Below are 15,330 nucleotides of genomic sequence, written 5' to 3'. Positions count from 1 at the left end.
TCAGACATTTGATCACGGCAACAAAGCTCATTAGAAAACTATCTTGCATATGTATTGATATGCATAAAAGACAAATACCTGGGACAGACTACAAAATCAAACAGTGGTAGTAAATAGCAGTAGTAGGATTATAAACATTTTTCCGTTTTGCTAATTTAGATTTTCTGTTGCAGAAAGTTTTTTTTTAAATACTGTGAAGAACAAGTGGGAATACTCAAGTTATAATAATTAAACAAAAGCAAGAAACAAGATCAGCTACAAACTAAAGTTATGTAATAATACTTGGACAATATAAAGATTCAAATGGCCCCGGAGCAAGAATGGACTTGCAAGTTCATAACTGAAAAGAGACATATACAGCTTTCTGTCCTCAGAGGACAGGACCCTTTTCTTGCTTCTTTCACAGGAATGATGGTGACACAACCAATTGAAATCATTTTGTTCTGCCATGTGTGGTGGTGCACGCCTTTAATTCCAGCACTCGGGAGGCAGAGGCAGGCAGAGCGCTGTGAGTTCAAGTCCAGCCTGGACTACAAAGTGAGTCTAGGATTCACAAGGCTGCACAGAGAAACACTGTCTCAAAAAACAAAAACAAAAACCCCCCAACATTTTGTTTTAAAGGACAAACGGTGTAGAAAATTTTACTGGGAAAAAAAAACACATTAGTTTTGCTAAAATGGATTTCTTTGTTGGTATTTTGAGACAGGGTTTCTCTGTGTAGCCTTGCCTGTCCTGGACTCACTTTGTAAACCAGGCTGGCCTCGAACTCACAACAATCTGCCTGCCTCTGCCTCCCGAGTGCTGGGACTAAAGGTGTGCACAACTACGCCTAGCCTAAAATGGATTTCTAACAGAATGTATTCAACAAATGTTACTTAACCCTTTATCCTACTGAAGGCAAGAAATGCAATGCACACAGTGGAACTCGTACCTTACCTTTGCTAGCAGGGTTTTTCCACATCCTGGAGGACCAGCGAGGAGGATGCCAGCTGGAGTCCCCAAACCAAGAGTTCTGAACTGGTCTGGATTGCGTACTGGTGCCTAGAAGAAACAATGCCAACAGTGATCGACTGTAGGTGTCTACTTCACCCTGAATCTTCAAATGTATCTCATCTCCTATATTTAACCCTGACTACAAGGCCTGGAAATGACAGTGGCTCGCTGACCCTTGCTTTAGACATCAGGTACAAGGTACACGGTAATAAATAGGAAAGACTCTCTTCCTTGTTTCTTTCCTTATTTATTTTTTGAGACAGGGTATCACTATGTAGTCTTGCTTCACCTTGATCTCAATATATGGACCAGGCTGGCCTCAAGCTCAAAGACCCCGTCTCCTGTCTCTGTCTAAGAACAAAGATTGGAGGTGAGTACTACCAAATTAAGCCAAGGTCACTGTTCTTAAGGAATTCATACATACATGGAAATTATGAGAACATTTTAGAAACAGAACAATATTTCATTCATTTTTTTAATCATTATAACATGCATGCCACTGTATGCGTGGGTCAGAGGACAATCTCTGGTCCTTGCCTTCTGAGTCAGGGTCTCTTGTTTTTTCCGTTGTGTATCCCCAGCAGGCTAGTCCACAGTCTTGCAGGGACCCTTCCTGTCTCTGCCTCCTGTCTCACTCTTGGAGGGTTGTAGTTACAGACATTCACCACTGCATCTGTTTAACATAGCTTCCGGAGACAGAAACTCGTATCCTTAACTTTGCATGGCAAATGCTTTACCCACTGAGCTATTCCCTCAGGCCAAGATAAATATTTCAATATATTAAAATCAAGTTTTAGAAACTCAACCAAAATTCTAAGTTATGAAAGTCGAGGTGATAGCTTTCTCCAGGAAGTCAGAGGCAGCAGACCCTGTACACAAACGCCACACGTGCCTGTTCTCTGCAACCAAGTGTACTTTCACAGCTGGTAGGACACACCTCTTAAATGGACCATAATTCAGCTAAAATAATCAGTAAGCAGAAAAGTAAACTAAAATCAACCCAAAGTTTGATGGGCATCAAACTGCCTTCACCCTCTTGAGCATGACCAAGAAGGTGGTTCTTACATAAATTGATCTTGAATAATACCTGAATTTGTTTTTCTTGAACTCACTACACAGTAACCAAACACAACCAAAATAATGAGTATGAAACATCTCAAGAGAATGACACCTCATACTGGGTGTGGTGGCGTACACCCTGAATCCCAGCATTCAGGAGGCAGAGGCAGGTGGATCATTGTGAGTTCAAGACCAGCCTGGTCTACAAAGTGAGCCCAGGACAGCCAAGGCTACACAGAGAGACCCTGTCTCAAAAACCAGAGAGAGAGAGAGAGAGAGAGAGAGAGAGAGGGAGAGGGAGAGGGAGAGGGAGAGGGAGAGGGAGAGGGAGAGGGAGAGGGAGAGGGAGAGGGAGAGAGAGAGAGAGAGAGAGAGAGAGAGAGAGAGAGAGAGAGAGAGAGAGAGAATGACATCTCATTGTTAGGACAGTTAGACTTAAAAAAGATGACAAACTGAGGCTGAATTTCCTATTTAACATTTGAATTATACCTCAGGAAAGCCTTATTTAATAGATGTATTTGGAGGCTATAGCAGATGGCCCAGTGGTTAAGAGCACTTATTGTTCTTGCAGAGAACAAGCACCCCAGCACCCACAAGAAGGGTTTCTATGTAACTCCGGTTCCAGAGGACCGATGCCTTCAGGCCTTTGCCAGTACTAGGCATGTACATGGTACACATACATACATGCAGGCCAAACAGTCACACACATAAAATAAAAAATAAGTACGTCTAAATAGTTTTTTCAATGCCATCATCTGGTAGAGGCATGCAGGTTTTCTTTTAGATCATAACTCCTGACCAATGACAAAGACACTGATGGCTGGTATACCTACCAATATTGCCATTATGAGCTCTTCTCTAATGTCTTCCAGGGCACCAATATCAGCCCATGTCACATTAGGGACAGTTACAAAGCCTTCCCTTTTGGCAGAAGGCTGGACTTCCGCTAGAGCAACAATGAAATCATTTAATTCAATGCACAGTCCTTGCATCTGTTCCTCTGAGAGGGGATCTTGGTCTCTTAGCAAGCCCAACAGCCTTTGCAGTTCATCCTTTAAGATAACAGAGGAAAAAATGTGAGCCACAAAGTTACATATAACTTAATTATTCCAAGATTCTCTAAAGCACAGTCCTTGCATCTGTTCCTCTGAGAGGAGATCTTGGTCTCTTAGCAAGCCTAACAGCCTTTGCAGTTCATCCTTTAAGATAACAGTTAGAGGAAAAAAATGTGAGCCACAAAGTTACATATAACTTAATTATTCCAAGATTCTCTAAGTTATAGTGAACTTAATGAACTAAGTATTATAATCATTTATTTCTCCTTTACATAAGATATATTCATTTCATTCTAGGTAGATCATATATTCGGTTAAATAGAGATAAATTAATTATAATCAAGATATATAAAAGTAATCTCTAAGCCAATATTAGTGGACCATGGCACTCCAAGTCCTCCTCAGCTAATATATAAGTTTGAGGCCAGCACGGTCAGATAGAGGGAGAGAGAGGAGAGAGATTGATTTGATATTAAACAGGATGCTAAATCTTAAATGAGGGTTAGATAATGCGAAAACAGGCAGCTGGCCAATATCCATTTCATTAATTCCATTTCATTTCTAAATACTCATAAAGCAGCCGACTTAAGACAAAGTTACTCTGGCAACAATTACAATTCATTATGATTACAAACTCGTAAGTTTTTCTAATGCCCTATCAACCAAATCCACAGAAGACAGCCTTCCTAGTTGTCTATTTTGAGGTAGAGGTTTTGTTTGTTTGTTTGTTTGTTTTTTAACTGTAGTCTCAACTAACTTCAAGCCTGAGAGAGTCCCCCTGCTTCAGCTTCTACAGTGCAGATTACAGGCGTGAGCTGTGAAGGTGACAGTGCAGGATTCGGACCTGATTTTATGATTAGCTCATTCAAAAATTCAGTTTAGTGAGGCAGGTTTTCTAATCTGTAAAAATATAGTTTCACAAAAATATTAGAAATACTTAGATTTCTCATTTCCAATTAGATAATTGTATTTTCACATACACATGGGCAAATGGTGTCAACTTTCTTTTTCTTTTTTTGGTTTTTCGAGACAAGGTTTCTCTGTGTAGCCTTGATTGTCCTGGACTTGTTTTGTAAACCAGGCTGGTCTCGAACTCACATCAATCTGCCAGACTCTGCCTCCCAAATGCTGGGATTAAAGGCGTGCACAACCACCGCCTGGCTGGTGTCAACTTTCTATCAGTGCTAGATTCATTATATGGATTTATCACGTGATTCTACTAAGTAGAGCTATATTTTATTTCATCTTCTTTTAGATCTTATTGTTTTATGTATATGCGTATTTTGCCTGCATGTGTGTACGTGTCTGCATGTGTCTGCTGTCCATGGAAGTCAGAAGAGACCTTCTGATCTCCTGGGACTGGAGTTACAGGTGGTTGGGGGTGCTGGGTGGGGAATGCACCCCAGGTCCTCCATGAGAGCAGGAAGGCCTCTTAACCACTGAGCCAGTTCTCAAGCCCTACATCTGTATTTTCTTTTTCTTTTTCTTTTTTTGTTTTGTTTTTTTTGAGACAGGAGCTGCAAACTTCTCTGTAAAGGACTAACTCTCAATCATAAAGCACAAAGCGAGACAAAGAGCACTGAAGGGCACCTGTGCTTCAGTCACAGACGCAGTCCCCGGCCTCGGCCCCTGGGCTGCGTCAGAGGGCAAAGCTCCACTCTCAGGACTTTCCTTCTGCTGCTCCTGCTGCTTCATCAGGACCCTGTTGACCGCGCACATAGCTGCCTCTCGGCAAAGTGCCATCAGATCCGCGCCAACAAAGCCTGGCGTTAGGTGTGCTAAATGGCAAAAATTAAAAGTCTCTGGAAGCCTCAGCTTTCGGCACAATGTTTGGAGAATTCTGCAGGAAAAAAAACAATTTAAGAAATTTAGACTCAGCTGGGCACAGTGGTATACACCTGTAATCCCAGCATTCTGTAGGGCAGAGGCAGGCGATCTCTGTCTACAAAGTAAGTCCAGGACAGCCAAGGCTACACAAAGAAAGCCTGTCTTGAAAACAAAAGAAAAGAAGAGAAGAAAAAAGAAAAGGAAAGGAAAGAAAGAGGGGCTGGGGAGAAGGTGTAGAGGTTAAGAGCACTGTCTGCTTTTCCAGAGGTCCTGAGTTCAATTCCCAGCAACCAAAGTGGTGGCTCACAACCATCTATAATGAGATCTGGTGCCCTCTTCTGGCATTCAGGTGTACATACAGATACAACTTTGTATACATAATAAATAAATAAATTTTACAAAGAAAAAAAGAAAGAAATTCAGACTCCTAGACTAATAGTAAAATTAATCCCTACCTATGTCTACTTGAAAGCTTATACATTAATCCCTACTGATGTATCATAATGGATGATATTTAAGATGAACCAAATCATTCACTTGATACATGCTTATTTACTACTACATGCCCAACTTTACTCCAGAAAAACTTACGTTAAATATCTGCTTATTGGGAACTATGCTATGCATTATAAGGACTACAAACACAATTTGTTTGGTTTTCTAAATCCATTTTTAAATGTTTTGCAATACTGTACAGGAAGCATCTTATGGGGACACTTTCAGAGCAAATAAAATATGTACTTATCAGAAAGAACCACCATACTCAAACCATAGTTCTATCCCTTTGAAACAGGGTTTTAGTGTGTAGCCCTTGCTGTCCTGCAACTTGATACATAGAACAGGCTGAACGCAGCCTGCCTCTGTCACCAAAAACTGGAATTGAAGACATGTTCCATCATGTCCAGCTATAAAAGTTATCTTTTGTAAACATATGTTCACTATACAAAATGAAGGTTTCATATATTTATCTTGATACTTCAAACAGCCAACATTGCAGGGCTTTGGATTTTGAAGTAGGGTCTCATGCAACTCAAGGTGGTCTCAAACTCTGTATGTTGTAGAGGGTGGCCTTGAACTCTTGATCCTCTCGCCTCTACCCGCCCCCCAAGTATTAGGAATAATAGATGTGTGTCACAGTGTTCAGCTAACATCCTCTTTTATTAGGATAGCTACTGACCAATCTCCACCATTCCTGTTGCTCAGACCTTATACTGACAATATGGTACATGTCCATGTCACTTATTTTAAGAGGTGGGGGATTTCCTATGTTGCTCTGGCTAATTCTCAGTCCTTGGCTCAAGTGATGTTTCTGCCTCAGTTTCCTGAGTATAAGAGACTGCAGGTACATGACATCACACCCAGCTTCTAATTTGTGCTTTGTTAATTTTTTAAGATGGCATCCAAGTGGAGTTATGTTTTATTTTTAAAAGGTCTTTTAAGGCATGACCATTTCCTAAGCATTAGGCTTCAGGGTGATTGACATACAAAGAGGTGTTCATACTTGTATAAGATTGTCAAGGAAACATATTCTGGGGATCCTAGTGTATGCATGTTTTACTAGCAAAGAGAAAGGTTATCCAATTTGGGTCTTCCCATGTCAATTATAATTGATGTTATCCAAAGCCTTACAAAGATTGGGCTGGAGATACAGCTCAGAGGTTAAGAGCACTGGCTGCTCTTCCAAAGGTCCTGAGTTCAATTCCCAGTAACAACACGGTGGCTCACAATCATCTATGAGATCTGGTGCTCTCTTCTGGCTTGCAGGCACACATGCAGGAATAACACTGTATACATAATAAATAAATAAATAATTTTTTTAAAAAAGAAGATTCAAACCACTAGAAGTTTTCAGAATAAACAGTCCAAGTCTTAACAGTTCATTCATGGTCACATCAAAAAGAGATAGTTCTTTTTGGCAATCCAGAAAGGCTAAAGCTGCTTGGTAATTGTTGACACTTGGTAATAAATATGATATTCCATCATTGTCATGGTTTTAAAATACATCCAAAGACTCATGACCCTTCTCTTATTGGAAGATTCCGTGTGTCCTTTCTTTGATTCTGGGGCAACCTTAATGACAAAACCATCTAGTATAGTGATATTAATATTTTGTGACTTCTAACACTGTGTTTAAAAAGCAATGCTGGCTGGGAGTGGTGGTGCACACCTTTAATTTGAGTACTTGAAAGGCAGAGGCAGGCAGATCAATATGAGTTCGAGGCCAGCCTGGTCTACAAAGTGAGTCCAGGACAGCTAAGGCTACACAGGGAAAACCTGTCTCAAAAAAACAAGTAAACAAACAAAACAAAACAAAACAAAAAGCAATGCTGGCCAGGCCTATTTGCTGAAAGCCTCTTGCTGAAGCCTTAGGCTGTCATTTAAGTATCCAGCCACTTCAATGTGGCTATAAGGAAGCTCAAACTGCCCCAAAGAAGTCCTAAGCTAGACAAGAGAAAGAAATGATAAGATGCTGTTAAGACATCTCTAATATATAATTTATATTTATACTATAGTATTTATATATAACACATATCACATATGTATGTGTGTGTGTGTGTGTGTGTGTGTGTGTGTGTGTATAAACCTACAACCTAAGCCATCCTCCTGTCCCATGCTCTTGCTTCAGCTACTAAAGCTACATGACACAGATAGAACCACCTGGCTCACTCAGACCTTTCTAAACTGTTAATTAACAGAAATGATGAGTAACAATGAAGTAAATTACTTAAGGCACAACATCCTAAGGTGAGTTGACCCTGTCTAGTAAATGGTCCCAAACCTCCCTGCTTGAGTATGTGGGAAGCAGAGACTCTGGGTTATTTAAAATGGGGAAGAAGAAAAAAAAAAGGACATGAAGTCGGGAAGGAATGAGGCAGTATATTAAAGTAATCATTTAAAGCAGGTCTCCTTTCATGTATGCTGGAAATTTCTTGTAAAGCAAAAGGCAGGATTGAGGTGTAGGTTGAAAGACAGCTCAGTGATTTAAAGCACTTGCTGCTCTTGCAGAGGACCTGCCTTTGACTCCCAGCCCCACTGGCAGCTCACGACTGTCTGCCTGGAACTGGAACCCTCTTTTCTATCTCCATAGGCATCAGGCATGCATGTGGTGCACAGACATACACGCAGGTAAAACACTCATAAATATTAAATAAAATCTTTTTTCCCCAAGAGGGTTTCTCTGTGTAACAGACCTGGCTGTCCTGGACTTTGTAAACCAGGCTGGCCTTGAACTCACAGAGATCCACCTGCCTCTGCCTCCTGAGTGCTGGGATTACAGGCATGCCCCAGGATGCTAGGATCAAATAAAATTTAAAAAGTAAACTATCAAGTTACCTTAAAACTTTTTTTCTAGGGCTGGGGCAAAGTTCAGTAAAAAAAGCAAGCGCCCATCTAGCACAGTGTAAGACTCTGGGTGCAACCCCCAGCCCAGGGCTAAAAGGCTCTTCTTTTTCCCCCTATATTAAGACATTGTGCTAGGTTACATTAAGTCAATCTTCATGAGGATTTTTTGTTTTTGTTTTTAAAATGTATTTATTTACTATGTATACAGTGCTTTGCCTGCATGTACACCTGCACACCAGAAGAGGACACCAGATCTCATTATAGATGGTTGTGAGCCACCACTTGGTTGCTGGGAATTGAACTCAGGACCTCAGGAAGAGCAATCAGTGCTCTTAACCTCTGAGCCATCTCTCTAGGCCAATCTTCATGAGTTTTAAAGCTAAAACATTATTAATACTTTACTTAATAAGTAAGTTACATTTTCACTTTTTTGTGTGTGAAAAACTAAAGTTTGGCATGAGAACACTATGAGGCAGAGCTGGGATAACTTTCTGTACTGAATCTGAGATTACAGGCATGGACCACTTGGCTCAGCTGCTCTGCACTTCATAAATAAATATAAGTAAAATAAATATTATTTTGCTGGAAGTAGTAGTAAACAAACTTGATAGTTGATAAGCTATTTAAAGAATACATATGAACATAACTACTATCTATACAAATAACTATGAAGTCCACTGTCAAATAATAGTAACTTTTTAGAAGAATGACGTGACATCAAACACTGGGAAGAGGGAAAGGATGGCCCAGATCTATGGCTGAACCTTCTATACACGGTGCTTTCTGACCACATTCTTCATCTTCCCCTCTTTCCTTACCTCTAAAGCAATGATTCCTTTTCCTTAGTTGTCACTTATCCTAAAAGTAGCCAGTGATTTTGTACATAATTTTAGTATAACAATTACCAAACACACACACACACACCAGAAGAAATGTGGTAGTTCACAACATTAATTCATTAGATCTCTTTCTTTTTAATTTATTTGCTTTTATTTTGTGTTCATTGGTGTTTTGCCTGCATGTATGTCTGTGTAAAGGTATCAGATCTTGGAGTTACAGAGGGTTGTGAGCTGCTATGTGGGTGCTGGGAATTGAACTCAGGTCCTTTGGAAGAACAATCAGTGCTCTTAACCACTGAGCCATCACTCCAGCCCCAATTCACTAGATTTCTATTCTACTTACTTAAGGGTTCTTCTGAAGATATACTAGTTATCAAGGTTTATTTTTGGTTCTTGGTGTACAGCTCTTTGCTCTTTCCCCACCAATCACTAACTAGGTAGCATTTACTAGATTCTTTCTTTTTTTTCGTAACAGGGTCTCTCTGTGTAGCCTTGGCTGTCCTCAAGGGCTTTGTACAGCAGGCTGGCCTTGAAGTCATAGAAATCCACCTGCCTCTGCCACCAAAGTGCTGGGATTAAAGGCGTGCGCCAGCACCACAGGGCACACTAGCATCTTTTTATGAGACCCAGGGCCTTGGGCAGAGTAGCACAATGGTACTCAGACTGAACCCATATATGGACTGGATGGCACTACACTACTTCACAGATACAGATCTGTCCCTTAGCTGGTAAGCAAACTGAAACACAGAACACATTAAGGGTATCAGACAAACAGCTATCAATGAACAGGATGACTATCACTACTGAACAACCTAAAACAATGTCCTATTGATGAGTGAGTTGTTTTGTTAAACACTGTTTTATTTTAGAAAGAGAAAAGGGGAAGAGCCTAGAAATATAGCTCAGTGGTAGGTTCTTGGCAACACATTTGAGGTCCTTAGTTCAATATGGGGGGGGGGAGGAAGGAGGAGGAGAGACACAGAGAGAATGAACATGAACTACATGGTATTTCTTACCACTGATTTTCAAAACATGTTGCTAGCTCACACAGTCATATGCAAACGCCATCTTTCTGCAGAATGTACCTTTCTCTGGATGCTTCATCTGGGATACCCAGGCATACTTCTCGGTCAAACCTTCCTGCACGTCTCAAAGCAGGATCCAACGAGTCTGGTCGGTTAGTAGCTCCAACAACTAGGACTCGAGCCGTAGCTGCCACATTATTCAGATCTAGTAAAAGAGTAGAGAACAAGGCATCTGACGCCTGAAGACAACAATGTTTACACAAAGTATGTAAAGGTTAGAGAGAATTTGTGTACTTTGATATATAAATGTATATAGACATTTATTGTCTAATAGATAAAAAGCATGAGGATAAAGACTGCCTTCTGCTGGAGAGATGGCTCAGAGGTTAAGAATACTGGCTGATCTTCCAAAGGTCCTGAGTTCAATCCCAGCAACCATATGTTGGCTCACAACCATCTATAATGAGATCTGATGTTCTCTTCTGGCATGCATGTATACATGCAAACAGAACACTGTATACATAATAAGTGAAAAAAAAAAAAGACTGCCTTAATAGCAATTGACAATCTACTGAAGAAAACAAAGCATCTAAGTAAGGACACATGGTCTAAGACAAGTGTAAAGAGGTTTAATAACACTCAAGATAAACTAAGCACTGTAATAGAGCAAGGGAGACGATGATGGAGGCGTCAGAGAAACAAACACTTCAGGAAAGCCTGGAGGGAAAGTATGGTTTCCATAAGCAGAGGTAAAGTTAGCCAAGCTCTATAGAGAGCAGCAGCAGGAGTGACAACACATCAACGACACATGCAAGGCATGCCCAGACAATGTGAGCAGCTCAGTGGACCTGGGGAAGACAGCAGTGTGTCCCACCAGAACGGGAGACACCAGAAGAGGGTACAGAGCAGCGTAAGCTGCTTTGGTTTACTTTAGAGACAAAATACAGGGCTTAAATTTGATCTTTCACAAATATTCTGTCAGTTTTATATTTCATAAATATACTATCAGCTGAACCAGAATTAAATAGGGGAGTCAGTTATACTACCTCACAGGAAAAACATGGTATTCAAATGCTAAGTACATTGTACATAATGGATATATTATCTGACTAGCAAGAATCTGTGAAAAGCTTTTCTCAGAATATAGGCCTCAAAAACATGGTAGGAAAATTGTGATGAAAACAAAATAGCCTAGGGCACTGGGGTGCAACTCAATGGTGGGGAGCTTGTAGAGCATGCACCAGGACCCAGGTTCGATCCCTGGAACTACACAAAAGGTAAAATACGGCAAGTAATTTACAACTGGGTACCATAAGAAACCCATAATATGTATTGTTATGTAATACTTCAAATTATCTTTCCTCTTTCATTTTGAGACAGGATCTCACTCTGTAGACTAGGCTAGGCCTGAAACTCACTACGTAACCCAGGCTAGGTACAACTCACAGCAATTGTCCTGTCCAGACTGTATGTCTGGCTAATAATTACAGGAATATGACACCAAAACATGTGCTATTTCTTTCTTTTCTTGTTTTTTTTTAAAGATTTATTTACTTATTTATTTATTATGTATACAGAGCTCTGCCTTATTACAGTTATTAACTTTGAAATGTGTTTGTTCTCTGCCAGACATTTCAAATGCATTTATTCTTTTTTTTTTTTAAGATTTATTTATCATTATGTATACAGTGCTCTGCCTACATATACACCCGCAGGCCAGAAGAGGGCATCAGATCACATTATAGACTGCTGTGCACCACCATGTGGTTGTTGGGAATTGAACTCAGGACTTTGGAAGAGCAGCCAGTGCTCTTAACCTCTGAGCCATCTCTCCAGCTCCTTTTCTTGTTTTTGTGACGTAACTATGGCTGGCCTGTAGCTCACTATGCAGCCCAGGTTGGCCGCAAACTCTACAGAGAAATATTGGTAGAAATGTCTCCATATAATGGAAATGTTAAATTTGCATAGTAAATTTTAAAAATATTATTAACAGTCAAAAAGGTAATTAAAACAGTTAAGAGTTCATATTATTCTTACAGAAGACTCTAGTTTTGTTTCGAATACCCAGGTCTGAAGGTTCAAAATCACTGTAACTGGGGGGAATCTTATGGTGTCCGCAGTCACATACACAAACCTCCACACACATACACATACTTAAAATAATTTTTTGTGGAAAGGGGGGATATAAACAGGGGTTCACTTTTGTAGCTCTGGCTGGCCTGGAACTTATCTAGGCTAGGCTGCCCACAAACTCACCGAGATCTGTGTACCTCTGCCTCCTGAGTACTAGGATTGAAGGAACCTATTATCACACCTGGCTAAAAGTAAAAATATTTTTTAAAGAGGCAAATATAAATGCATTAAAATTTCAACATTTCAAGCTAGGTAGTGGTGGCACATGCCTTTAATCCCAGCGCTCGGGAGGCAGAAGCAAGAGGATCCCTGTGAGTTCAAGGCCAGCCTGGTCTACAGAGTGAGTCAGGACAGCCAAGGCTACATAGAGAAACCTCGTCTTAAGAAAAACAAACAAACAAACAAACAAATCACCATTTCTTACACAAAAATATCCTTAAGGGAGAACAATGGGTACTATGCAACCCTGAAAGTGTAGACTGAAAAAGCAAACCAATATGAGTTCAATATCTCTCTCTCTCTCTCTCTCTCTCTCTCTCTCTCTCTCTCTCACACACACACACACACACACACACACACACACACACACACACACACACACACACACACCACACACACCTATAATCCCAGTGCTGGGAAGGTGCAAGCAGGCAGATCCCTGGGCTCACTGGCCAGTCTAGCCTGTTTGGTAAGCACCAAGGCAATCTGACCAATGATGACTCCCAAACAGTGATATCTGAGATTTATCTCTGGCCTCCTTTCTCACATACTCTGAGCACACATGTGCACCCACATATATGTATACATACACAAACAGAGAACAATACAATATGAAATGAATGGAATATCTTTAAATTTTTTAAAAAAGATTCTGTTTTTATGAGATTCACTATTTAAGTGGTTCATACATACATGTATGACTTACATCCTTTTAAGAAATCTATTATCGTAAAATGAATTAATCATTTACCATCCATGCAGGTTAGAAGCTGGGCTACAATTCTTCGCTCCATATCTTTTGAAGCAACTTCTCGTTTAGGGGTAATAGCATCAATTTCATCAATGAAAACAATGCAGGGTGCATTTGACTAGAAATAAAAACACCACAACGATATAACTATAAAATAAATTATTTTAGTACGCAGTGCTGATGTATTCTTAGAATGTTAAGCTCAAGGATCAGTCACAAGATAACCACGAAGTTAGTTATATTTGTAGGCTGCAGAATACAAGCAGCAAATCTAAAAGCTCTAAAGTTAGCACAGTGGCACATGCTAAAAATTCTGGCACTTGGAAAGATCAAGACCTCAAGAATGTCCTAGGCAGCGGGCGTGGTGGCGCACACCTTTAATTCCAGCACCTGGGAGGCAGAGGCAGGTGGATCGATGTGAGTTCGAGGCCAGCCTGGTCTACAAAGTGAGTTCAGGACAGCCAAGGCTACACAGAGAGACCTGTCCCGAAGGGGGGGGGGGGCAGGAAAGAAAAAGGATGTCCTAGGCAGCATTTCTAGCTCCAAGCCATACTGGGTGGATGAGATTCTGTTTCCTAAAACCAAAATAAAAATGTTTCAAACTAGAAAACCCAACTCTACTCAAACGGTATTAGTTTTTTTCTAATATAAAAATGTCCAAATTTTTCAATCAGGTCTAAGATCTTTTTCCTTCGAGACAGGGTTTCCTTGCATAGCCTTGGCTGTCCTTGAACTCACAGCAATCCACCCACCTCTGCCTCCCCAGTTCTGGGATTACAGACTTATAAGAAGATCTTAAGAAGCATCCTAAGGTTTTAAAAAAAAATTTATATAAAACTTACCATTTTAATCAGTTTTAAGTATAATGCAGCAACATTACACGTGTTTACACTATTGATCTTTGCCTCCACAACTTTCCCATTATTTTACACTAACACTAGCATTGGCTGGCTTCCTTGTGTGTTTTCTGATGTGACAGACATAAACTCATGCTACACACATACTAAGCTATACCCCAACCCCAAAGGCCCCCCTTTTTTTTGGCAAAGACTACATTGAATAAGGAAGGATAAAGTTTTAGTATTTCAGTTAAATGACCAGATCTTTGTGAGTATTTTGTTGTTGTCTCAGGTTTTAAAAATTCATGTTATTTAAAAACTTAAAGTGTTTAAGTGTTTTGTCTATGTGTGTATTTGCTCCGTGTGGGTACCTGGTGCTAGCAGATACGAAAATACAGTGTAAAATGCTCTAAAATTGGAGTTATATATGGCTGTGAACCACCATGTGAGTGCTAAGCACCAAATCCACATCTCTGCAAGAGCAGTAAGGGCCCTCACCCACTGAACTATCTCTCTAGTCCCCAGATTATTATAGCCGAATTCTCTGAGGCATAAAGCAGTAACTAGTGGTTGCTAGGGACTGGGGGAGGGTGGAATGGAGTTCCTGTGTTTCAGCTTCAGAGTTCCAACTAGGGAAGATAAGAAAGCTCTAGGGTAGGTGATGATGATGCTAAGTGCAAGGTTGGTGAGATTCTCAGTGGGGAAGGAGGAGCACGTACCACTAAGGATGACCAGGTATCCACATGGTAGGAGAGAATTGATTCCCTTAAACTGTCCGCCAACTTCTACATCCTACATATAAGCCTTGGCACATGTGTGTACTCCCCATCTCACCCCATAAATAAATGTAAAGAAAAACTTTTTTAAAAAGTGAAGTATTAATGCCACTGAATGGTACACTTTAAGATGGAGAAGGGGGCGGGGCTGGAGAGATGGCTCAGAGGTTTAGAGCATTATCTGCTCTTCCAGAGGTCCTGAGTTCAATTCCCCGCAACCACATGGTAGCTCACAGTCATCTATAATGAAATCTGGTGCCTTCTTCTGGTATGCAGATGTACATGTTGACAGAGCACTGTATATACAAATAAATAAATAAATAAATAAATAAATAAATCTTTAGCTGGGCATGGTGGCGCACACCTTTAAAAAAAAAAAAGAAAGAGGATAAGAGGGGCAAAATAGAGGTTCATGCTGGCAATCCAGGCACTAAAGTAGGAGAGCTGCTGAGTTTGAGGCAACCTAGAGTAC

General features: G+C 40.4%; 1 protein-coding gene across 3 annotated transcripts in view; it reads right to left on the bottom strand.

Annotated features, from left to right (window-relative positions):
- NVL (nuclear VCP like) overlaps window positions 1-15,330 on the bottom strand; it is a 63,915-nt gene that overhangs the window by 24,247 nt on the left and 24,338 nt on the right. For all 3 annotated transcript variants that reach the window (XR_014781400.1, XM_084793805.1, XM_084793806.1), the window contains exons 11-15: window positions 13,244-13,361; window positions 10,201-10,345; window positions 4,698-4,947; window positions 2,886-3,104; window positions 937-1,041 (exon numbers count right to left, since the gene is read on the bottom strand). Coding sequence is in view for 2 of the 3 variants with exons in the window: in XM_084793805.1 (XP_084649931.1) it covers window positions 937-1,041; window positions 2,886-3,104; window positions 4,698-4,947; window positions 10,201-10,345; window positions 13,244-13,361 (837 nt within the window). In the remaining variant the exon portion in view is untranslated. The remainder of the gene's footprint in view (window positions 1-936; window positions 1,042-2,885; window positions 3,105-4,697; window positions 4,948-10,200; window positions 10,346-13,243; window positions 13,362-15,330) is intronic.

The sequence above is a fragment of the Acomys minous genome (genome assembly GCF_964271855.1).
Source record: "Acomys minous genome assembly, chromosome: 1".
NCBI lineage: Eukaryota > Metazoa > Chordata > Mammalia > Rodentia > Muridae > Acomys > Acomys minous.
This window is presented reverse-complemented; position numbering and strand designations above follow the sequence as displayed.